This window comes from Peromyscus californicus, unplaced genomic scaffold (assembly GCF_007827085.1).
Source record: "Peromyscus californicus insignis strain IS unplaced genomic scaffold, ASM782708v3 Scaffold_8__1_contigs__length_139910024, whole genome shotgun sequence".
Taxonomy (NCBI): domain Eukaryota; kingdom Metazoa; phylum Chordata; class Mammalia; order Rodentia; family Cricetidae; genus Peromyscus; species Peromyscus californicus.
In genome coordinates, this window is record NW_026294606.1 from 75,922,161 (window position 1) to 75,946,226 (window position 24,066).

At 39.4% G+C, this 24,066-nt stretch overlaps 1 protein-coding gene across 3 annotated transcripts in view; it reads left to right on the plus strand.

Moving 5' to 3' along the window:
* Cul2 (cullin 2) overlaps positions 1 to 22,230 on the plus strand; it is a 41,390-nt gene extending 19,160 nt beyond the window's left edge. For all 3 annotated transcript variants that reach the window (XM_052729524.1, XM_052729525.1, XM_052729523.1), the window contains 17 exons: positions 2,908 to 3,013; positions 3,769 to 3,851; positions 4,622 to 4,718; positions 4,806 to 4,916; positions 7,011 to 7,173; positions 8,701 to 8,825; positions 9,952 to 10,059; positions 11,126 to 11,185; positions 11,722 to 11,850; positions 11,946 to 12,032; positions 12,370 to 12,522; positions 12,772 to 12,849; positions 15,697 to 15,763; positions 18,110 to 18,312; positions 18,688 to 18,789; positions 19,968 to 20,084; positions 20,885 to 22,230. In XM_052729524.1, coding sequence (XP_052585484.1) covers positions 2,908 to 3,013; positions 3,769 to 3,851; positions 4,622 to 4,718; positions 4,806 to 4,916; positions 7,011 to 7,173; positions 8,701 to 8,825; positions 9,952 to 10,059; positions 11,126 to 11,185; positions 11,722 to 11,850; positions 11,946 to 12,032; positions 12,370 to 12,522; positions 12,772 to 12,849; positions 15,697 to 15,763; positions 18,110 to 18,312; positions 18,688 to 18,789; positions 19,968 to 20,084; positions 20,885 to 21,016 — 1,921 coding nt within the window. In that variant the 3' untranslated portion in view covers positions 21,017 to 22,230. The remainder of the gene's footprint in view (positions 1 to 2,907; positions 3,014 to 3,768; positions 3,852 to 4,621; positions 4,719 to 4,805; positions 4,917 to 7,010; positions 7,174 to 8,700; positions 8,826 to 9,951; positions 10,060 to 11,125; positions 11,186 to 11,721; positions 11,851 to 11,945; positions 12,033 to 12,369; positions 12,523 to 12,771; positions 12,850 to 15,696; positions 15,764 to 18,109; positions 18,313 to 18,687; positions 18,790 to 19,967; positions 20,085 to 20,884) is intronic.
* Positions 22,231 to 24,066: the final 1,836 nt, after the last annotated feature.

Below are 24,066 nucleotides of genomic sequence, written 5' to 3' on the forward strand. Positions count from 1 at the left end.
GCCAGTGTAGAAACTGGGCTTCCCAATGTCACAGTGGCTTTTAGAAGAGCAAAAACATAATTTAAAAAATCAGTTACTATGAAGTACAGGGTTTTTGTTTGTTTGTTTTTTTTGGTAGTTTTTTTTTTTTTTTTTTTAGGTTTTTCGAGACAGAATTTCTCTGTAGTTTTGCGCCTTTCCTGGAACTCACTTTGTAGACCAGGCTGGCCTTGAACTCACAGAGATCCGCCTCCAGAGTGCTGGTATTAAAGGTGTGTGCCACCACCGCCTGGCTGAAGTGCAGGTTTATTGTGGTGTTAACTTCTATGAAACACTTTGTCCTGTACATTAGACATCATGAGACTTTATTAAGGTAATCCCTAGCTGAATTGTAGTATTGTTGGATTTTGAAGAGTTGAGTACGTTGTGCATGTATATGCATGGGCTTTTAGTGTAGTGGTTTGGTGAAGAGCTGCTTTTCTCCTTATTTCCTTGGGTGTAGTTTGCTTTGTTGTCTTATTCATCAAGATGGATTGATAATTTAGTACTATTTAAATTAATACTATTATGCTAGTGCTAGTTATGAGCACCTGCACATGGAAAACCGTATGAGGTTGGTAGTAACTTTGAGATCAGCCAGTTGGTAATTGAGGCAGAATTTAATTAAACCCCTTATCAGTCAGACTTCAGAGCTCATTCATTTTACTATATTGTAGTCTTTCTACATGCATTTTTTTTTTTAATTTTTGAGACAAGGTCTTATGAGCCCAGGTTGACCTTGAACTCAGTTTGTAGTTGATTACCTCCCAAGCACTAGGATGGTAGGTGTATGCCACCATGCCTGGTTTATGTTATCTTATTAAAAGTGTCCTTGATTACTGTCTAAAATCATTAACTTTCCACTGTCTATAACACAATCATAGAGCTGATGGCTATGAGAATCAGTTAATTGCCCTCTGTATTATTGGTATCATATAACTAACGGTTATGAGTAGTAATGAGATCTTTTCACAGACACATAAATAATTAACATAAATAAATGACACCATTAATAGTTGACAATAATTAGATGAAAACACATAAATAGTGTTTTTCTTGGGTGGTAGACTGGTCATGTTGTCTAGGCCATTCCTTGTTTCAAGTCAGAGTTGGTAAGAAAATGTATAATGTAATATATGTAAAGAGTTTTTGTTTTAAGATGGGAATCTGTCTCACTGTGTTCACCAGGCTGATCTGGAATTCTTTGGACACAAGCTTCTTTATTGTTTTAGCCTCGCCAGGTACATAATTATTTAAAAATTATATAACATTATTTAAATAATCCACTTTAAAATTATTATTGTTTTGAAACAGGGTCTTGCTATCTGCCTGGCCTTGAACTTGGTGATCCTCCATCACCAATCTCCCAAGTGCTGTGGTTACAGATGTGCACTTTCTTATTTATTTATTTGTTCATTCATTCATTCATTCATTCATTTATTCATTCATTCATTTTTATTTATGTTACACAGAGACAGGGTTTCTCTGTGTAACAGCCCTGGCTGTCCTGGAACTCACTCTGTAGACCACCAGACTGGCCTCGAACTCAGAGATCCGCCTGCCCCTGCTTCCTGAGTGCTGAGACTAAAGGTGTACACTACCACCACCTGGCTGTAGATGTGTACGCTTACACTGACTTTAGCAATTAATTGCTAATCTGTCATTCATGGCTTTTACAATCTGGCTTAGGCTGCCTGTCGAAATTAGTGTTCTAGTGTTAACTGTTTATGGCCCTGTTGTTCAGACTGTTACCATTCTTTTAAAATACATTAAAGAGGATTTTTTTTTTCAGAACTTGATATTTGCCTGCTGCTATTTTTTGATTGATGTAAGAAAAGGTCCTTCTCCACCCTTATATTCCAGAGAACTGAGAATACAAAAAAGATTTATCAATAAGAGAAAAGGATTATATATGTAGTAGCAAGTACTGTATAACTAGTAAAATATGATTTTATTTGATGTGGGAAGGTAAAGTTAATTCAGAAGGGATCAAGGCAGACCTGAAAGGTGTGAGACCTGAATGAGAGAGGCCAGATGTTATTATCCTAGCTACAGGACATTGCAGGCTGTAGATTGGCCTTTTGATATCTTTTATTCCCGTCTCTCAATCCTTTCCTTAGCTGAAAGGCATCGTTAGAAATACAATTTGAAGGGCCGGGTGTGGTGCAAGCCTTTAATCCCAGCACTCCGGAAGCAGGAGCAGGTGGATCTCTTGAGTTTGAGGCCAACCTGGTTTACAGATGGAGTTCTAGGACAGCCAAGGCCACACAGGGAAGCCCTGCCTTGAAAAACCAATAAATAAATGAAAAGAGAAATGAGCATTTTTTGTGGTATATATATTCCCCGCCCCCAGGCCATCTGTAATAAATTAATGAAAAGAAAAGAGAAATGAGAAATAAGGCAAAAGCATATTTTCTTTCTCCAGTACTGAGGCTTAAACCCAGGGTTGGTAGTCATACAGGAGAAATGCTTTTTGTTTTCATTTCTGCTGCCTGAAACTGCTAAGTGGACCCTTGGTGGTGTAGTAACCCTTATAGAAAGTCCAGGGCTAATAATTAGTTTTCATTTATTTCTAACTTGTATATCATTTCTTTTGGAGTTATCACTGAATTAGTCTCTAACTTATGACCCTAAGATTACTATTCTAAGCCGGGCGGTGGTGGTGCACGCCTTTCATTCCAGCACTTGGGAGGCAGAACCAGGTGAATCTCTGTGAGTTCGAGGCCAGCCTGGACTACCAAGTGAGTTCCAGGAAAGGCTCAAAGCTACACAGAGAAACCCTGTCTCGGGGAAAAAAAAAAAAGAAAAAGATTACTATTCTAGATTTGTAAGTTATTTTTCTAACTGATTTCGACTTTACATCCCGTGTACTTGTGTTTGATTTTTCAGGTATCTCAATACCCAGTATATTAAAAAAAATAAATTGACGGAAGCCGATTTACAATACGGCTATGGTGGAGTAGATATGAATGAACCACTTATGGAAATAGGGGAGGTAAGAAATGCTCTAAGTGACTGCAAACATAAATTTGCTTTTTAGTTTAAATTTATTATTGTGTGTATATATGCATGATGTCCATGTGTATCTGCCCCATGGCATGATAGAGGCCAGAGGACAACTTTGTGATGTTAGCTCTCCCCTTCCACCTGTGTGTGAGTTACAGGGGTTAACCCATCTTTTTATAGTGTGTATGTATATGTGTGTATGTATATATATATATATATATATATATATATATATATATATATATAAATTTAACCATCAATAAGGAGTTTATAGAAGAGCTATTTTAGTAAGATTTTCTGTGACTGTTAAGCCATAGAGGAGATAAGATGGCTCTGTGGGTAAAGTACTTGCCTCCTGACCGTGTAAAGCTGACAAGCTGGGTTTGATCCCTGGAGCCTATCTAGTGGTGGAAAGAATCAACTCCAGAAGCTTGTGCTGACCTCCTGTGTGCATCATGGCACACAGGCCCACACATGTCATACACAAACACACACTAACAATATTAATAATAAAAATAATATGCAAGCACATATGCATACACACAATAATAATATGTTTTAATCTAATTCTGATGTGATGACTACTACTTTAATGAGAAGTTAGTTTTTCTTCAGTTTTTACTTGTACTTTAAAATATCAATAATATGTCTGTTGATGGGTATTTCTGTTTAAAAAATTCTAGAATGACTGTTAAGGGAAAAACTACCTAATTCAGCCTTGCTGATTTCTATTTTTCCTGGCAGCTAGCATTGGATATGTGGAGGAAGTTAATGGTTGAACCCCTTCAGAACGTCCTCATCCGGATGCTGCTCAGAGAAATCAAAAAGTGAGTGTGGATTTTTATCTCCTTGGTGCTTAATGTTTAGTTTATTGACTGATCTGATACATAGTTCTTTATTAGCATGCATTGGTTGTTTCTGTCAATTCTGACTAATTTTGAGTTCACTTTAGTTTCTTTCATTAGTTTTTTCATTAAGGTTTTCCTGGTTATTTCTTATAGCAAATACAAAATGGGATTGCCTTCTTGATTTCTGATTCAGGTAGTTTGTTATTGGCCAATAGCAACACTACTGATTTCTGTATGTTCATTCTGTATTCTGCAAATGAAATCGGTTACCTTAATAGTTGGGTTTTTTTTGTTGTTGTTGTTGTTTTTTGTATAAAATTTGTGGTATCTGTTTTTCCCAACGCCACCTGCAACTAATACTTTTACTGTTTTTCCCCCAATTTGAATGCTCTTTAGTTCTTCTTCCTGTCTGATTGCTGAGGCTTAGATAGGAGGCTTTTCTCTCCTGCCATTCAGTCCAGTGTGATGCAGACTGAAGTCCAGGTGTCTGATGGTCATAGCTGAAGAATGACCTCAATGATAATCACGGCACATCGTTTTCCATCAAATAACATTTATTGAGATGATTTCTAGTGTATATTAGCTATAATGATGATAATAATGAAAAACTGTTTCAAGCTTCATGCATGCATTTTGACCTTGTAATTTTTATTAGGGCATTAAGTTAGCATCTGTGTATTGGCATACTTGGGTATAAGTCTGCAGATGTCTGTGTTCTCAAGCATATTGTGTGTTATACTTTGTTTCAGTGATCGTGGTGGTGAAGACCCAAACCAGAAAGTAATCCATGGGGTTATTAACTCCTTTGTTCATGTTGAACAGTATAAGAAAAAATTTCCCTTAAAGGTAAAAAGTCTACTTCCAAACATGATAAGACCTTTAATTTCTGAAATTGTTCCAGGTTTTACTAATACAATTTTAATTGATTTTCAGTTTTATCAGGGAATCTTTGTGTCTCCCTTTCTGACTGAAACAGGAGAATATTACAAGCAAGAAGCTTCAAATTTATTACAAGAATCAAATTGCTCACAGTATATGGAAAAGGTAAACATCTCAAGTACATTTACCTGTTACTCATCTGCAGGATTTTATGTAACAGAGCATACATATTTAATACTGCTTTCATGGAAGAGGTTTTGTTGAATCATTTCTCTTAAGGGAAAAGTACTATTTCAGTTACATTATTAAAATTAATATAATATGGGCTGGATAGATTGCTCAGTGATTAAGAGCATATTCACCTCTTGTAGAAGACCTGCGTTTGGTTCCCAGAACAACCACTTGTAACTAGTGTTCCAGAGGCTCTGGATGATGCTCTTTTCTGGACTCCATGGGCTCCTGTACTCTGGTGCACATACCCACACATAGATACATATATACACATATTTTCAAATAGTCTTTAAAAAGTTAATATAAAATGGATGTTGTGCCACTGTTGCGGTGTGGTGATGAGAGAACAGCTTGGGGGTGGATTCAGTCCTTCCTTCATGTGTGTTCTGAGAATCAGTCTCAGGTCCTTAGGCTTGTCTGTAAATGCCTTGACTCACAGTCATCGTGAGGCCCAGGTTCAGTACCCAGCACTGCATAACCTGGCATGGTGATGCATGCCTGTAATCCCAGTATCTCCAGACAGAGGCAGGAAAATCAGGATGTCAATATCCTCAGCTGTATAAGGAATTTCAGGCTAGCCCTGCCTGGAAACATGACTCTGTTTCTAATATAAATAAAGTAAAAATAACAAGGTGGAAAGAGAAAGTGGAGGGCAAATACAATAATTTGAGCCGTGGTTAACTCTTGGTCTGCTAAGTACTGAACATTGTGTCAAACCTCTGGAAGGAACTTTAAACCTTTTAGTATTTCCATGGCAGTAAGAAAGAATGCTAGAGTCATTATAAAGACATGAGAATTTTATTTGTAAGTTTTGGTTTCTTGGTATTTTGAAACCAAATCGTGTTCTATAGCCTAGACTGGTGTTCAAGTCATAGCAGCCCTTCTGCCTTCACCTCCTAAATTCTGGGGTTACAGATGTGCATCTCTGGGTCTGGCTTAACCAGCTTTTGGTTTGCAGTGTTAAGGTTCAAGTATTTTGTTATTGAATGATTTCTGTTAGTTGGTTTAACTGGCACGGTAAAATATTGTAATAGAACTAACAAAACAACATAGTGAGCACCTTTTAAAGCCTAGAGACCCTTGTTTTCTCTAACTACCCAGAACCCTTGTCATTACTAGTAAGTATCCAGTAGACTAGCGTCTCACTGAGTGTTCTAATGAGACATTTCATTATATTTCCAATGGTTTCCCTTCCTTGTTTCCTGACAAATGACCACCAGTCTTTCAAAGGTCACACTTAGATAATTCCTTAGGGTCAATTAAGTCCATAAACTTGATTTCCTTACCTTTACATCACAGAGTGGTTTCCTAGTCCACACAGCTTACTTCTATGTGCCTTGCTAGTATAGTCTTAATGGCTACCATATTGTAGTTTTGTTTTGTTAAAGAATTACTCAGGTTCTTTACCTCCCATTTTGATTAACTTTGTATTGGACTGCATTTTATTTGCATTTGATTCCTTTCCATATAGCATAAATCTTTAATAAAAGATCTTGGTTGACATATTTGACTCACTATAAAAGTCTTTAAGCCAGGCATTGGTGGCGCACGCCTTTAATCCCAGCACTGGGGAGGCAGAGGCAGGCGGATCTCTTGAGTTCTAGGCCAGCCTGGTCTACAGATCGAATTCCAGACAGTCAGGACGGCTACCCAGAGAAACCCTGTCTGAGGGAGGGGTCTTTAATGTGACAGATAAGGATGGTTTGTGTAGTTTGTTCCCATTTCATAAAATGGAAACAAGGAAAAAAATCTACTTCATGTGTTGATCTTCATACTTCACTCCTGTTTTGTGTTGGGCTCCTGATACAGCAGGTGCTTTGGGCTGATGAGTGAAGGTAGTTCTTGTTCAGAATGTAGTGGGGGATGTAGGTGAGGGGTAACCTAAGTAGATCTGAAATGACTTATAAATTGTAGTTGAAATTGGTTGTGTAAAGCTTTTCCATAACCTTACCTGCATTCCCCTAGAGGCAGTAAGAGTTGGCTGATGTTTGTATCATAGTTCATGATTATAAGGATATATTTCTGTAGGTTCTAGGTAGATTAAAAGATGAAGAAATTAGATGTCGGAAATACTTGCATCCAAGTTCATATACTAAAGTGATTCACGAGTGTCAGCAACGGATGGTAGCAGACCACTTACAGTTCTTACACGCAGAGTGCCACAACATCATTCGGCAAGAAAGAAAGAATGGTAAGAGTGCCCATTGGACATGGGAGTGGAAATTAAGTGATACATCCAAGTTGTCTATCGCTTGCTACTTACCTTAGATTTAAAGCCCACTTTAATACTCCCTGGTATATTATATATTCATTTCTGACTCAATATAGTTTACTTTTGGAAAAGCGTTTTCAAAGTATAGTCTAAAGTAGAAAGATTAGGAAATGTGTTTATGCTTTTATATATCTCAAGGGTTACTTTGCTTAATATGTTGAGAATTCATTATCTACAGTAGAAAATCAGACTATGAGAAAGAAATATAAGAATCAGGAAGGATAAAACAGGAGTGTTCAATCTAACTCAGTTTAAAGCAGAAGTATACTGGAATACTAGCAATAAATGGTGAAAACGTTCAGTTGCTGTGTAGTCAGAATAACAATAGGACATAATAGGAAGCATGTAGAATACCAGGAATTTCTTGTACCCTGGTATGGGAGTATAAATTGATGCAGCCGGATTACAAAGCTAACACTGAGTACCAAAGCAATATACATGTATATTTTATGGTCCAGCAAGTCTCCTAGGCATGAGGCTCCTTCCCTATGCATAGATGCATGTGTGTACAAAAATGTACAAGGGTCTTTATAGCAACATTATTTGTAATGACTAGAACCAACCCACATGTCCAGTGATGCTTATACCAGAGACTATTACAGAAGAGAAATGAACACACTAAAGCTAAATACAACACAGATGAGCCTTAAATGTCACGTTGAACAAAAGAAATCAGCCAGAAGCATTGTGTTATTATTTGTGTTCATAGTTCAGGCCAGGGGAGCTCAGCCTGTGTTGGCTTTACATTGGCAGAGGAGCAGTAGTGGTTAGGAGATGGATGTTGGGCATTTCTAGGTATAGGTAATGTCTGTCTGTTAAGCCTGGATGTGCATATGTAGGGTGTTGTGTGTTCATTTGTAAAAGTTCACAGAGCCATATAACTAAGCTATGGACAGTTGTCTGCGTGTATTTTAACACCTCAATAAGACGTTGAAGATAAACACAGTATACACAGGCATCATCTGTTCATTGGCACAGGCGCTTCCTGCTGTTTGATTATCTGCCTAGAGGATCTCCTACAAGATCGATACAACCATAGCATCTTTAGGGGTTTATACTTCAAATACTCTTCCCCATGGTACAACTTAATTTCCCAGTAATTGTAATAAAGTTGTGAAATATGTGGAATTGCTTCATGTACCAGTATAAAATACTTATAAGTTAAGATATTCTGAAGTTGCCAATAGCACACGTAACACACAGTAGCACTTGAGTAAAAGAAAAAGAGAAGAATATGTATTTTCTTGAATGTTCCTCCGTTATCATTACATAGTAAGCAACAACAACATTGCTTTCTTGTGGGAAGGGAGGTAAGGAGGCTGGAAAGTGAGTGTGTGTGTTTGTGTTCATGCCTTTTATCCACATGTTCCTTTAACTTCTACATTGTAAAGCATGTATTGCATAATAAGGTTGTTTGTAGCTTAATAAACTCTTTTTTTCTCTCAGACATGGCAAATATGTACGTCCTGCTCCGTGCCGTGTCTACTGGCTTACCTCACATGATTCAGGAGCTGCAGAATCACATCCACGATGAGGGCCTTAGAGCGACCAGTAACCTTACTCAGGAACATGTGAGTTGCACAGAAGAGTTAGGATGTGTTCTTTTTTTTTTTTTTTTTTTGGTTTTTCGAGACAGGGTTTCTCTGTGTAGCTTTGGTGCCTTTCCTGGATCTCACGCTGTAGACCAGACTGGCCTCGAACTCACAAAGATCCGCCTGCCTCTGCCTCCCGAGTGCTGGGATTAAAGGCGTGCGCCACCACCGCCCGGCTAGGATGTGTTCTTAACCAGACTTGGAGAGCTTTTCTTTTGACGTTGATGGTTTATAAACAAGTATTTTGTCAAAAGAAACTAAGCCATTTATATTCAGATGTTTTAAAACTCAAACTTAGTGAGTTCTTCCTGGGGTTATTAAATAGTGAGAAACCGTTGAGAGCAGCTACTCCCTAACAGTGCTGATTGCCATGGAGCATTTGTTAACCTTCTGACAGGAAACTATTTGCAGTTTCTTTATAATTGTGTTTCTTTGTGGGTGGCAGATTTAAAATCTCTTCTGCCTCTGTGCTTGCCATTCTAAATGCCATAGTCACTCACCCTCAGCTTCCCTAACCCTCATCTCTGAAGAGGCTTCTACCAGCTAATGACCATGTATTGTCGGTGTTATTACTAAGCATGTTCAAAATTTACTACTAGGTTTGCAGATTCAGAGTATTGAGTGACATTGAACAAAAACAGCCTCATTTCAAGGCTAAAATGTGAGAATACGCATTTGCAGTCATTTTCTTCCAGAGGGAGACTCTTAAGTGTTCTGTCCCTCTAAACTATGGGGAGTGAATTCTGCCCAACTCCAGGGTCTCATTCTCACAGGCACGGACTTTCTAATCCTCTTCTCCCAGCATTCAGGTGTTCTTTAGATAGCCGCCTGGTGTTGACAGGCCCAGGATTTAGGGGTTCACCCTGTGATCTTAAGGCATGGTGTTCCAGCATCAGAGTGGGTGGGTTTATGGGGCAGAGGACTTGTTAGACCTTGTGGTCCCATTTGGTAGAAGAGGTAGATTTTTAAGACCAGTGTAGCTAGAGATGGTGGGTGTGGGGCGGGGTGTGGGGCGGGGTGTGTGTGTGTGTAATAATTTGAGAGTGTAAGCATTTACTCTTCAATCTTAAAATGTGGATTTATACTTTGTATTTTATGTTTTTAGATGCCAACACTATTTGTGGAATCAGTTTTGGAAGTACATGGTAAATTTGTTCAACTTATCAACACTGTTTTGAATGGTGATCAGCATTTTATGAGTGCTTTAGATAAGGTAACTTTTAAACAACTATGTGCACATGCTATATGTACATGAAATTCTCTTTAACCTGTAATGTATAATTTTCAAGTAGGCATCTTTGTTAGGCATCCAAGTTTGAGATCTTTGAGACACTTGAATTCTCATTAAATAACCACTTTGAATTTGAGAGTCTAAGTTTTAAAGTTGTTACAGTGAGCACCCATAGAGTTTCCTATGTCAGTATTACTGTTATTAGTACACTGGTGTGCATAATCCTATTGTCTGCTAGTGCTGATACTTCCTTTGTATGGTCCTGACAGTGGTAGGACTGGTATTTTCCTACAGCTTTTACCATATTTAGGCTGTATTCATTCTTGGTTTGAAAGACACCAGGAATTTGAATTGGTATTTGACATAGGAAATTCACCTTCAGGTTGTAAAATATCAATAAGTACTGCTAATATTTCAGTGATGAATAGCAAATACCATCTTATAATGAAGAGCACAGGTAATTCTTATAACAGTATTTTGGTTTGTGTGGTAAGTTAGCTTTCTGTCAGCATGACAAAATACTGAGCTAATTAGAAAGAAATACTTTTTTTTTTAACTCAGCATTTCAGAAGTTTCTGCCTTGGTAATTGACCGTGTTGCCTTTAATGGTAGATGAAACTGTTCACCTAATAGTGACCCAAAGAAGTAGAGAAAGAAAAGAAGGGCCCAGGGTTGATATCCCTTTTGACACATAGCCTTAAGAGTTGCTGGGGAAATAGTTCAGTCTTAGCACCTGAGTGAAAAAACAATGGTGTGGTAGTAGAATCCCAGTGCTGGGGAGGTGAAGTTAAGGGTCATGGAGTTTGCTGTCCAGTTAGTTAGCTTAGCACTCAGTGACAGACTGCCTCAAAACACATGGTGGACGGCTCCTGAAGAACAGTAATAGCTAAGGTAGACCTTGCCTCCACACGTAGAACACTTACACGTTCACACACTAGACAGTGAGCTGGCTGAGCCGTGGGTACTGTAGACATGATTACAGCTGAGCCTCAGCCTCCTCTGTGCTCTTGCCTGCTTCTGTAATTAATCATGGGCTGTCTTCTTGTAGGCTCTTACATCGGTTGTAAATTACAGAGAACCCAAGTCTGTTTGTAAAGCACCTGAACTGGTAAGTCTAGTTGCTTAAAAGTAATCTCATGCAAAGTCAGTAGAGGAAAGTTAGTAGACTGGCAAATTCATTTGTTTTGTGTACTTTTTTCAGAGGATGAAAATTGTATTATATATAGTTTTGAATTTATGTGCAGAATGTATTAGACCATGTGCCCTTAACCAAAGGAGAACATATTTCACAAATAGCATGACCCTATTAAAAAGAAAAGTATACTGCTTATTATGGTCACTAATTGCTGGTTAGATTGTTCTTTTTTTTTTTTAGTTTTAGTGTTTTGAAAACTTACCTGATCATGCATATTTTACATTCATAACTTTAAAGCATAATTTTAGGACTTGACAACTTACAGCATCTGTTGAGGCACATTGCTTTGCTTTTGTGCTGTTGCTGGTGACGATTTACTGGCTTGTTCTCCTGGTTAGGCCCTTACATCAGTTCTAAGTGACCACCTGTTCATGTTTTGTGTTGGCACCTTAGAGGTGTCTATCCCAAGGGCCCTGTGTAAGATTTATTATTATCAATCTCTTTTTGAGCTTGCTAAGTACTGTGACAACTTGCTGAAGAAGTCAGCAAAGGGCATGACTGAAAATGAAGTGGAGGACAAGCTCACCAGCTTCATCACGGTTTTCAAATACATCGATGACAAAGACGTTTTTCAGAAGGTGAGCTGAATGAAATGTTCAGATTGCAGTTATCAGCTTTGCTTTATTTTGAACTTCAAGTCATAATGAAAGTAACCATTTACATTTTCATGCAGTTCTATGCAAGAATGCTAGCGAAACGTCTAATTCACGGGTTGTCTATGTCTATGGATTCTGAAGAAGCCATGATCAATAAATTAAAGGTAACACAAATCTTTAGTGTGATAATATCATAGAAATCATTATACCAACAGCCAAATAGCTCATTGTATGTAATGACTGCATAATTCACAGCAGTCCAGTCCTTAATGTGGGAGCATACAGTGGGCTATGTAAGTGGTCAGACATAAGTGTATTTGCATACGATGCTATAAATGTCAGTATGTGACTCAAAAGACCAGAAGTCCATTGATTTAGATTGATCTCCAAGTTCAGTACTAATTTAAAAGAACGAAAGAAAGCAAACAGAGCTCTGGTCTCCATATTCATCCCTGACTGATTATTCTGTTTAGGTTATGTGCTTTGCGATTTGTTTTCCAGCAAGCCTGTGGTTACGAGTTTACCAGCAAGCTGCATCGGATGTACACAGACATGAGTGTCAGTGCCGATCTCAACAACAAGTTCAACAATTTCATCAGAAACCAAGACACAGTGATAGATTTGGGGATTAGTTTCCAAATATATGTCCTTCAGGTATAACAGTACTTCTTCACATTTATGAATTTCACAGTGTGATATAAAGATTAGCAAATGACTTGATGATAATGCATGGTCAGCTGGTGAATTGTGGGCCACACTTTATAGAGTGGGAATAAACTGTGTCCTGATGGTGAAGGCCATAGCACTGTAAGCATTATGTGAAAGGGAAAAGTCTGTCTCAGCTGCTTGTTTGCATGGTAGATGTCTCTCTGCTGAACTTTTCATTTCACTGTTCCTTTCTAGGCTGGTGCATGGCCTCTCACTCAGGCTCCTTCATCCACATTTGCGATTCCCCAAGAGTTAGAAAAAAGTGTACAGATGGTAAGTGTGCAGGAAAGATACCAGTGAACAAAGGCATTGTAATGACTGTGTGTGTGTGTGTGTGTGTGTGTGTGTGTGTGTGTGTGTGTGTGTGTGTGTTTCGGTTTGGGATCTATGCGTGATTCATAGTAACCCTACCAGTTCTTCAGCACTTGTAATTCATGAAGGTTTTGGCCTTATACTAAGGCTTAGGGCTGATTTGATGAATGGCTCAGTGGGTAATGGCACTTGCCACCAAGCCTGACAATCTGGCTTCAGTTTCCAGACCCCACATGATTGATGGAGAGAACCAGCTCCCACAGAGTGTCCTCTCACTTTCACGTGTGGCCCATAACATGGACAGTACTCCACCACCCCACACAAATAAATGTACATTAGTTTAGAAAAAAGAGAAAGCTTCAGTGTTGTCTTACCTTTCCATTTGAATTTTGAGGTCACGTGTATGCTTCATTTAGTCCTAGTAACATTTTAATTTTCCTGTCATTGAGGCGAATGTTAAGTATATAGTGAGAACCTCATATATATATATATATATGAAGTCAAGCAGTGGTGATACACATCTTAAATCCCAGCACTCGGGAGGCAGAGGCAGATGGATCTCTTACGAGTTTGAGGCCAGCCTGGGCTACAGAGTGAATTCCAGGACAGCCAGGGCTGTTACACAGAGAAACCCTATCTTGAAAAACAAAAAAAAAAAGTGTGCGTGTGTGCTTGCGCGCTACATATTTAAGTGAAAATCTCTGTTAAGTAGGACATAAATCCTAAAAGGCTGACCTTTTATAGATTGTTTGCTGACTCCATGTGTATGGATGTAGGCACGCATGCACGCTCACACAAATGAGTAAATACATGAGTATATATTTTGTTTGTTTGTTTTTCGAGACAGGGTTTCTCTGTGTAGCCCTGGCTGTCCTGGAACTCACTGGAACCAGACTGGCCTCAAACTCACAGAGATCCACATGCATCTGCCTCCCAAGTGTTGGGATTAAAGGCTTGTGCCACCATGCCCAGCAACTTTTTAAATTAAAAATGAAATATAAAATAAAATGAAATATAAAATGTGAACTATAAATATAGCTCATGCAGGAAGCCCTGGGTTCCACTCCATCACAAAACCAAGTGTGGTGTTACACACCTGTAATCCTAGCATACAGGAGGTGGAGGCAGGAGGATCAGAAGATCAAAGTCCTCCTCAGTTATGTATTAAGCTAAAGGCCACCTGGACTGTCTGAGACCCCATGTCCAAAAAAAAAGAAAATGTGAACAATGTATTTTGGTACTATTGCCTTTTACACATTCAATCCAGGGAAGGAATTTTTAAAATTTCAAAGCTTTGATAAAATTTTTTAAAAATTTATTCTTAGCCGGGCGGTGGTGGCGCACGCCTTTAATCCCAGCACTCGGGAGGCAGAGCCAGGCGGATCTCTGTGAGTTCAAGGCCAGCCTGGACTACCAAGTGGGTTCCAGGAAAGGCGCAAAGCTACACAGAGAAACCCTGTCTCGAAAAACCAAAAAAAAAACAAAAAACAAAAATTTATTCTTATTTTAATTGTATATGTGTATCTAACGTGTATCATTTGTCTGTCTTTGGGTATGTACATGTGAGTGCAGGTACCCACAGGTGAGACAAGATGGTGGAAACCCCTAGAACTGCAGTTATGTGTAGCTAGTAGCCAATTTTCTTGTGGATGCTGGGAACCAGAATGGCATTTGCAAGAGCAGTATGTGTTCTTAACTGCTAGTTCATCTCTTTAGACTAGTGTCCAAACAATTATAAATTTAAATGTAATAATATCAACAAAAGACTGTGGACAGAGAGGTACCTTGAACCCCACAGCTTTGTTCATGTCATTGTTGACATGGATGTTAAGTAATGGACCCTGTTTTGTATTAACCGCACATATACATTGGTTAGCCTGTCACTTATGGAAGTCTGTATTAGTAAATGTAGGTATGACTTTCATGTTGAAATATATGTGATGGTATATTTGATCTTTAACAGAATCTATAAAGTTCAGATTAATAACAGTGATAAATTGCTATTGATGTTATTTCTGGTTTTATGCAAAGATGTAAAATTTTCAGGGGCTGAGGTTTGGGAAAACTGGATGGGCTGTAAATAAAGAGCTGGGATAGGACTGATGGGTCGGCTCAGCGGGTGAAGTGATTGCTGCTCATTCACGAGGACCTGGAGGGCCCGAGTTCAGATTCTAATGCCCAGTGCTGGCCAGGGAGAAGACACAAGGACACTGGGAGCTCCTGGCTGACCAGTGCAGCCAGATAGCAAGCTCCAGATTCAGTGAAGCCTTTTCTCAAAGTACTGTGGAGGAGTGATCGAGGAAGACAGGCCCATGTTAACTCCTACCCTTCACAGGCATACACACACAAGCTGGAATAGTTAAATACATGATGACATGTCTGTCGTAGGAACTCAGATTGTAGCAGAGAACTATTTCCATAGACTTGCCTGTCCCTTCATAGGCAGGCAGTTGTCTGAGTTACTCTGCCCTTCCTTTTTTAGTTTTCCACGGTGGCCTCAAACTTCTGGGCTCAAGTGAATGTCTGTCTTAGCTTTCACGTCCCTGGGAAACTAAAATAGCTCTTAGCGCTCTGCATGGGTAGAATGCTTTATGTGCAGGAATCTGGAGCAGCAAGTCACTGCTGACTCAGCAGATTGACCTTAGATTAGTACTAGCACCCCTATGTAGTAGTTGGATTATTCATGATCTTGAGCAGGTACCCTGGACAAGGTATATCATTAGATGGACTAAGATGCTTTTACCTTTTCAGTATGGTAATAATTTACAGGACTTAAATAGCTTGACATCCATCTCTCTCTTTCAACAGTTTGAATTATTTTATAGCCAGCATTTCAGTGGAAGGAAACTGACGTGGTTACATTATCTCTGTACAGGTAAAGCACATTTAATTACTATTTGTTTAATGATATTTACCTGATTGTGTTAATTTAGAACAGTAATTTCTGTACCCTAATTCTAGTTTTTAATCCATTTTCCTTATTCAACTGTGTCTATAATGCTGTTGATAATGTTCCTTTTAAAACACTTTGAGTTTTATGACAGTCCATTTTTGTAGCCCATCATTTTATAGATATTAGAGACTTTGTTTAGAAAAGCAGACTGCTGATGGGTTAGATATTCTAAGTTTCCCTATCTCTGTGCATTGACTTACTTACAGTGCTGTCGTGAAGTGTCAGAATAGAAGTACCTATCTAAGATGGCCTTTCTTCTTGGTTCCCTAGAGATGTTCAGCCAAAGCAAAGTCACATATTCTTTTTCTTAGGCTTTGGGAAGAGCCGTGAGTCAGCTTTCCCTCTGTACAAGGAGCAAAGGTGTGGTATTATCTCATAGATATGATATGAGGAGGGACCCAGCACCCACAGGCCAGTTCACAGCCGGTTGTAACTCCACTTCCAGGGGATCTGACACCCTCTTCAGGCCTCCACAGGGGCCAGGCACGAGTGTTGTGCAAACATACATGCAGGCAAAACATGCATAAAATTAAACACATAAAATTAAACTACAAACAAAAAGAAAAAAAAGGTACAAGGAAATATACCTTACTGCCGTGACCTTTATTAGGAACCCCCTGTTACCTCAAAGATTGCATCTCAGTACCAGTGTAATCTGTCTTTTGTTTGACTGGTTTACATCTCAGAGTATGGTTCACATTAATAGTACTGCACTGTTTGTGTAAGTTTATTGACTAAATCACCTATTCTGATTTTTTTCCTCCTTGTGAAATATGTTTGATCTCTACATTTTTATCTTTAATTTCATACCTATGTATATGAAAAATAAAATACAAAAATCATAATGTACTTTGTTCATATTCTCTGTTATCTATACCCTCCCACTGAACCCTGATTCCCAACAAGCTCTCCTTTTTTGTCTGAGTGTGCATGTGTGTGACCTGCTTCATTTATTTACCATAATCCACTGGGGATGCTGATCAGACCAGCCTTGAAAGTCTGTAACAGGTAGCTGCTGCGAGGTCAGAGGTACATGTCACATCCAGAAGCACTCTTTCCCAACCTCCAGTTCTTCCTATCCCTTTTGCTACAGAGCCCTTGAACCTTGTCCATTTAGGGCTGATCACTGGTAGTCCCTTATTCTCAAATTATTTTAATTGATTAATTTGTGTTTAAGTTATGCATGGGTATACACATGAATGTGCTCACCTTCTGGGTACGTATGGAGATCAGGGTCAACATTGACTGACTTCCTCCCCCTTATTTTTTGAGACATTACCTCTTACTGGACCTGTAGCTCACTAGTTCAGTTATAGCTACCCAGCAAGCTCGCCCGTGCTTGTCATTGACAGTACAGATGTGTGCCCTGGGCCTAGCTTTCTGTGGGTTCTAGGGATTCCAACTCAGGTCCTTTTATTTTATTTTATTTATTTTTGAGACAGGGTTTTCCTGTGTAACCCTGGCTGTCCTGGAACTCACTCTGTAGACCAGGCTGGCCTCAAACTTGGCAATCTACCTGCCTCTGCCTCCCGAGTGCTGGGGTTAAAGGTGTGCGCCACCACCACCTGTCTGGGTTTTTTGGTTTTTTTGTTTTGTTTTTTTAACTTTTGAAAAATTGCCCGTGGTGGATGCTGACACTTTTAATTCCATAACTGGGAAGGCAGAATTCACTGAATCTCTGTGAGTTTGAGGCCATCTTGGTCTGTATCTGTGTTGGTGAAGTACACCCAGGCATGCCACATCTGGCATGGGGACATCAGAGGAAAACTTTGGGACTCGATTCTCTTCTTCCACAGTGTAGATACCAGGGTTGAACTCGGGCCATCAGACTTAGAGAACACGCAAGCAGTTAGTGGTAGTTCCTGGTGGTCTCTCCTCTCTCTCTCTCTCTCTCTCTCTCTCTCTCTCTCTCTCTCTCTCTCTCTCTGTGTTTCTCTCCCTCTCTCTCCCTCTCTCTCCCTTTCCATCTTCCACTCTGTTGTGTCTGTCTCCCCTCTGTTCTGCCTTAGCTTTCCTGTTGCTGTTTATGCTTCAGTGCTGACAACATTGTAATAGGTCAGCTTTTACTGTATACTACATACTCAGTACTCCCACATGGCAGCCCCATGTCTTACAAACAAGAACTTTGGAATGCCTTCACTACGGTAGCTTTAAGATGTCTTTGGTTTACTTTTTTAGGGAAAAACAATCCAAAATATTAATATGACAGCTTTGAAATGAAAACAGTTTGGATGATCAGTATGCCGTCAATTTTTGTTTTAATTGTAGGTGAAGTTAAAATGAACTATTTGGGAAAACCATATGTAGCTATGGTTACGACCTACCAAATGGCAGTTCTTCTTGCCTTTAACAACAGTGAAACTGTCAGCTACAAAGAACTTCAAGACAGCACTCAGATGAATGAAAAGGAGCTGACCAAAACAATTAAATCATTACTTGATGTAAAAATGATTAACCATGATTCAGAAAAGGTAACGTTCCCAGGGGACGTCAAGCTCTAGCAGATGAAAGTTCTTTTATGGGATATTGGCAGTTTTAAGGTTGTGGTGTCATCCATGTGACTCTGTAATTAGCTTAGCAACTTTATCATGAGAAGAGGCCACTGGCTTTTCCACAAATGAACAAAGTCCTATTGGGGGGTCAGCTGGATGCATCTGAGCCTTGGGAGGACAGCGTCCTCTGGAGTTGGCTCAATTGCCAACAGTGTGGTTACTGCAGCCTTTTTAGTATACAGAGGTAGATAGGATATGTAATGGCTGGGCCTGGAAATAGCTACTGCTTAAATAGAAACTGATTAAAATTCTGGTAAATGTGAAATTAGAAACAAGTTTTTGTTTTAAATACAGGAAGATATTGATGCAGAATCTTCATTTTCATTAAATATGAGCTTCAGCAGTAAGAGAACAAAATTTAAAATTACTACGTCAATGCAGAAGGACACACCACAAGTAAGTGCTTGTTTGAATGTCAGTTCTCTTAGAAATAGTTCAGCAGGGAATTGAATGAGTCCATTGTATACCAAGACGAAGCAAACCTTTGCACTCTAAAGTCAATACTATGATAAAGCTTTTCTGGTTTATTCTTGCATTTGTTGGCCTTAGAATTAAATGCCTGCAAGTATGTTAGTGTTTGAAAAATAGGCAGCTTATTCAGAGAGCTCCAGTTGAGTTATCTACTCATTAATTAGCACATGTCAGTTATAAATAGTGGTAGGTTTTGTTGTGATATTTTCATTTGTGTATACAATGTATTTCTCTCTCATCCCCTATCACTCTGCAGATACCCTCTTCCCAATCGGCCCTCTTTGTTTTTATTTGTATTGACTCCATAAGTTTAATAAGGATTCCTTAAAGGAACTTGGGCAACTTATCAGTGTCTACACTACTGAGCAAAATGCTTCTTTCTTAGCAAACATTAACTGTATGAGGTGAGGGTGGTGGGTGGGTAAGGGAGAGAGAGTATATGAATGAGTGAATGAATGAATGAATGAATATAGGTATTGAGTCAAGACTTCCTTTCTTAATCTGAGAGAGCATTTTCCTCACTGGTCTATAATGGCCAAGTAGTCTAGGCTGACTGACTTACAGTGGCAGCACACACACACACACACACACACACACACACACACACACACACACACACACACACACACACACCACCATACCTAGGCTGACTGACTTACAGTGGCAGCACACACACACACACACACACACACACACACACACACACACACACCACCATACCTGGTTTCTTACATGGGTGCTGAAGATAGAATCAGCTCTTCCATGATCTGTAGTGTGTATAACAAGCACTTTACCAACTGCCCGAATTCCCCAGCTCTCTGAGTGTATAATTTGTTTTTTAAGACTTTTTTTATTTTGTATGTCTGAGTGTATGTCCACCTCATTCATGCCTGAGGCAAGAGGAGTTCAGAAGAGAGGGACTTGTGTGAATGCTGTGTGAAAGCCTGGGTCTTCTGTGAAAGCAGCAAATGCTCTTGACTGCTGAGCTGTCTCTAGCTCCTGGTGCTAACTAGTAACTAGAGTTTAAAAAATCCACTAGAGAAATTAAAACACTCTGTGACAGTGTCCTGTTTGTGGGTCACCCTCGTTTTCCACAAAAACAGGAACTGGAACAGACTAGAAGCGCTGTAGACGAGGACCGGAAAATGTATCTCCAAGCTGCTATCGTCCGCATCATGAAAGCGCGCAAAGTGCTTCGGCACAACGCCCTCATTCAAGAGGTAGGGGGTCCGCGGGGTTTTGTAGTGTGCCTTGTTAAGGTGGAGACAACTCGTACTGACCAAATGGCATAAAGAAAGGTCGGTTCTAAAGAGTTCTCACCGTTTCAGTGATGGAGCCAGCATTGCTCTGTTTTGAACTTAGAGATCCTAGACTTGCCACATTTTGTGCGAAACTGCGAAATCGCCTGTCCATCTGGAAAAAGGGAACACTTCAGTAAGTGTTCGAATGTTTGTTCATTCCCTTTATACAGAGATATTTGTGTGGGACAAAACACCCTAAGTCTGCTCTGCAGTGCAGAGATCCTAACTTGCTGAAAGAAAGGTTTGTGGTAGAAGAATATATACCAGAATTAAAGTAGAGTTAGCATTAAATAGACTGGGCAGCATGTTAAATATGTAGGTAGATGACAACGTTGGTAATTTTGCTTATGCATAAGTTTTACTATTTTGGTGCATCTTATATTCTGCACTTTAATTCCTCAATAATGCAAGCATTGGGTTTTTCCTTTAGTTTGCATACAAACTTACTTTTCTCCTCATGTAAACACTGATAGCTCTGGTTAGTGGTCTCCCTGTGCACTGCCTTGTTCTGTGGTCAGTGAGTATTGCATATGATGTGTTATTTGCTACATCAGGTCTGTCTGTTACAGAACCTTTTTTCGGTTCAACATTTAAGCACCCTTTTCCTTTAGGGAGGTCTGTTGAAATCTCCAGAGTGAAGTTCCCTACAGCTAATGGGCTGGAAGTGGATGCTGATGCTTACTAACTAGAGATAATTTGACTCCCTGTCTCTCTCACAGGTAATAAGCCAGTCAAGAGCCAGGTTCAATCCCAGTATCAGCATGATTAAGAAGTGCATAGAAGTTCTGATAGACAAGCAGTATATTGAGCGCAGCCAAGCATCTGCAGATGAATACAGTTACGTCGCGTGACACCCTCTCCTGGTGTGGGTGTGAGGTCATTGCCATCACCATTTGGTGTGCTCCTGTGGGAAAAAGCAGGCCTGTGCCTCCATACTTTGGTCATTTGGCAGCCCCTGTTTTTCTGCTGTTTACAACATCACCAGTGCCACGTCATGAGCGTCACAGAAAATGCCTAGAGATATTTCAAGCTCATGTCATTATGACATTTCTTAAAACTTTATTAAAAGAATGAGTGAAGTATTGCTGAAATGTGGGATTTGGTTGGGTACCATGCTTTCTCCCCTTCACGTTTGCAGTTGATGTGTTTTTTTTTTTTTTAAATGTATCTTAAAGGACATAAAATAAAAACTTAAATATTGTAATATGACAGATAACCTAATAATTGTATCTACATTCAAATGACAAACATGATGTTGCTGCTTGTCAAATAAAAAAAATAAAGAAACCGAATGCCTTTTTCTATGTGGATGGAATATCAGGTTAGACAGAAAACAAGACATTTGTAAATGTCTGAAAGCAGCCAACAGCATTTCATCTTGGTGATGCAGTTCACTTGGGCTCCTGTTTAACCTTCAGCTAAGACTTCTAGGTTATTGTTTTTGAATACGTAAAGTTGCATCTGGTGTAAAAAATGCTCTTTTGTGAATTTGAGCTAAATGGCATCAGCAGTTTTTGCGTATTGAGGATGTAATTCTGTCAGTAGTTTTGGTGATGTGTTGTACCAAGAAACGGAGTGGTGGCTACTGTGTAGTGACTTCGAACCTGGCAGAGCAGGAACTGCTCACCCTGATTCACTTTTTATGATGCATCAACTCTGACATAATGGCTGTTGCTGATCTCCAAGAGTTGTAGGAGACTCTAGTCACAATGCATTCCTTCTAGCTCTCCCTGCCTGTCACCACCCCCTCCCCAGTGCAGACGACTCCCCATTGTAAGTTGACAGCAGTGTCCCTCAGCACTGGCTCGTGACACCAGACACCTGGTATGGGGACATGAAATCTCATTAATTTGTTAATCGTAGACAACAGGGACATGAAAATACTCTGGTCTACCATATTATCCATCTGCCATCCCTATATCACATTGCTTTTTTAAACCAGAGTAGTTAAAACATACATAGTACAAATACTTTCATGTTTATACTCAATTTATATCTCTAACAGATAAGGCCTTAAACCCACAATGATAATATGCTGAACAAATAAACTACTTAATTTACATTCTCATGTGGTTCATATTTAAATTTATTTAATGATTAGTTGATTTGATTGCACCTTTTCTTGTATCTTAAAAAGTTCAAAAAAATCTACTGGACTTCTAATGACTTCTGCTGTCTTTATTTTGCCTTCCTCATGAGGATAATGGCAAAGCATATATCGTTGTACATTCATGGCCAAAAAACAAGGCCCTTGTTTTGATAACTTGTTGATAAGTTTTCCAAATTTATAAATATTAAATTAAGTCGGAACCTGATAACTAATTGTCAAGAAATGTTACATTGAAAAGTAGACAGAATACTTGTGATGAATTCAAGTATTTGTAATATTTTCTCCTTATTTACTGACAAGCAAAGGAAGAAAGTTCAGGTAAGTTCTATTGAGGTTCCACTGAGCAAGTGAAAATGGAATCCTTGAGTTCTGTTCAGCACCCTTCCTCCCTTGAGCCCCAGGCAAGAACTCCAGTGTGGCCTTAGTGGCTCAGAGAGGTCACCCATCAGTCTCACTGCCCACGGGTGCTTGGGGGCAAAGTGGATCAACTACAAGAAGGTAAGGGGGGCGGGAAGGGTGCATTTTATGTTTTATTGCCAAAAAAAAAGTAAGCAAATTCTCAAACATTTTTAAGAAGTCAATTCTGACTCTAAGGTGACTCAGCAGCTAAGTTGGGTTCCCAAGTTCCATGTTTTGTAGGGAGAGAACCAACTCCCACGGTTGTCTCTTTCTATCTGTCTCTCTCTCTCTGTCTCTCTGTCTCTCTCTGTCTCTCTTGTCTCTCTCGCATGTATCAATGCACTACAAAGACTTTAAATCATTAATATAATGTCTTTTACAGGAGTTTACAAATAGCTTATCCGTATTCTGTTCTTTCCCTTTGAAATAACATTTTGATCACTGTGAGTTATTCTCTGACTTAATGCAGTATGATGATTTGCTTTGGTAAATTATTAGTGTTTTGTTTAATCCTGTTATTTTATAACCAATACATACTAGAATGCTCTGACACTTCTGTCTGCCCTTCTAACCTTTGAATATAAACTAGCAAGTGTTCCCACGTGTTATCTGGTTTAACTTTCAGACAGCCTTTGTAGGTAGGCTGTTTCTTTTTTTTTAGATTTATTTATTATGTATACAGTGTTCTGCCTACATGTGTCCTTGCAGGCCAGAAGAGGGCACCAGATTTCATTATGGGTGGTTGTGAGACACCATGTGGTTGCTGGGAATTGAACTCAGGACCTCTGGAAGAGCAGTCAGTGCTCTTAGCCACTAAGCCATCTCTCCAGGTAGGCTGTTTCTTGCTTACCTAGAACTGGAAATTAAACAGACTAACTAGAAGCTGAACCTGAATCAAGTATCATTTAAAGCCATAGACCTACTTGCAGTCTCTGTGGACTTGTCCATAAAATAAGTTCACCTGGGTGTGGTGGTGGAAGCCTGCGGTCCTGCACTTGGAAGGCAGAGGCAGGCAGATCTCTGAGTTTAAGGTCAGCCTTAAACTACTCTAGTTCTGTCTTAACAGAAAAAATATAGCTCCATTTCATATGTATAGAAACATTTCTGACTTTTCACATGTTTTCTAGTTAAATCGTGTGATCTTTTATACTTAAGATGTTAAATATGTATCAGTGGTTCAGTAAAAGTTGCTTGTGAGTTTAATATTTTGTTAATGTAAAACTGTAAAGTTTGTGGTGGTGCACGCCTTTAATCCCAGCACTCGGGAGGCAGAGGCAGGCGGATCTTTGTGAGTTCGAGGCCAGCCTGGTCTACAGAGCGAGATCCGGGAAAGGCACAAAACTACACAGAGAAACCCTGTCTCAAAAAACCAAACAAACAAAACCTGTAAAG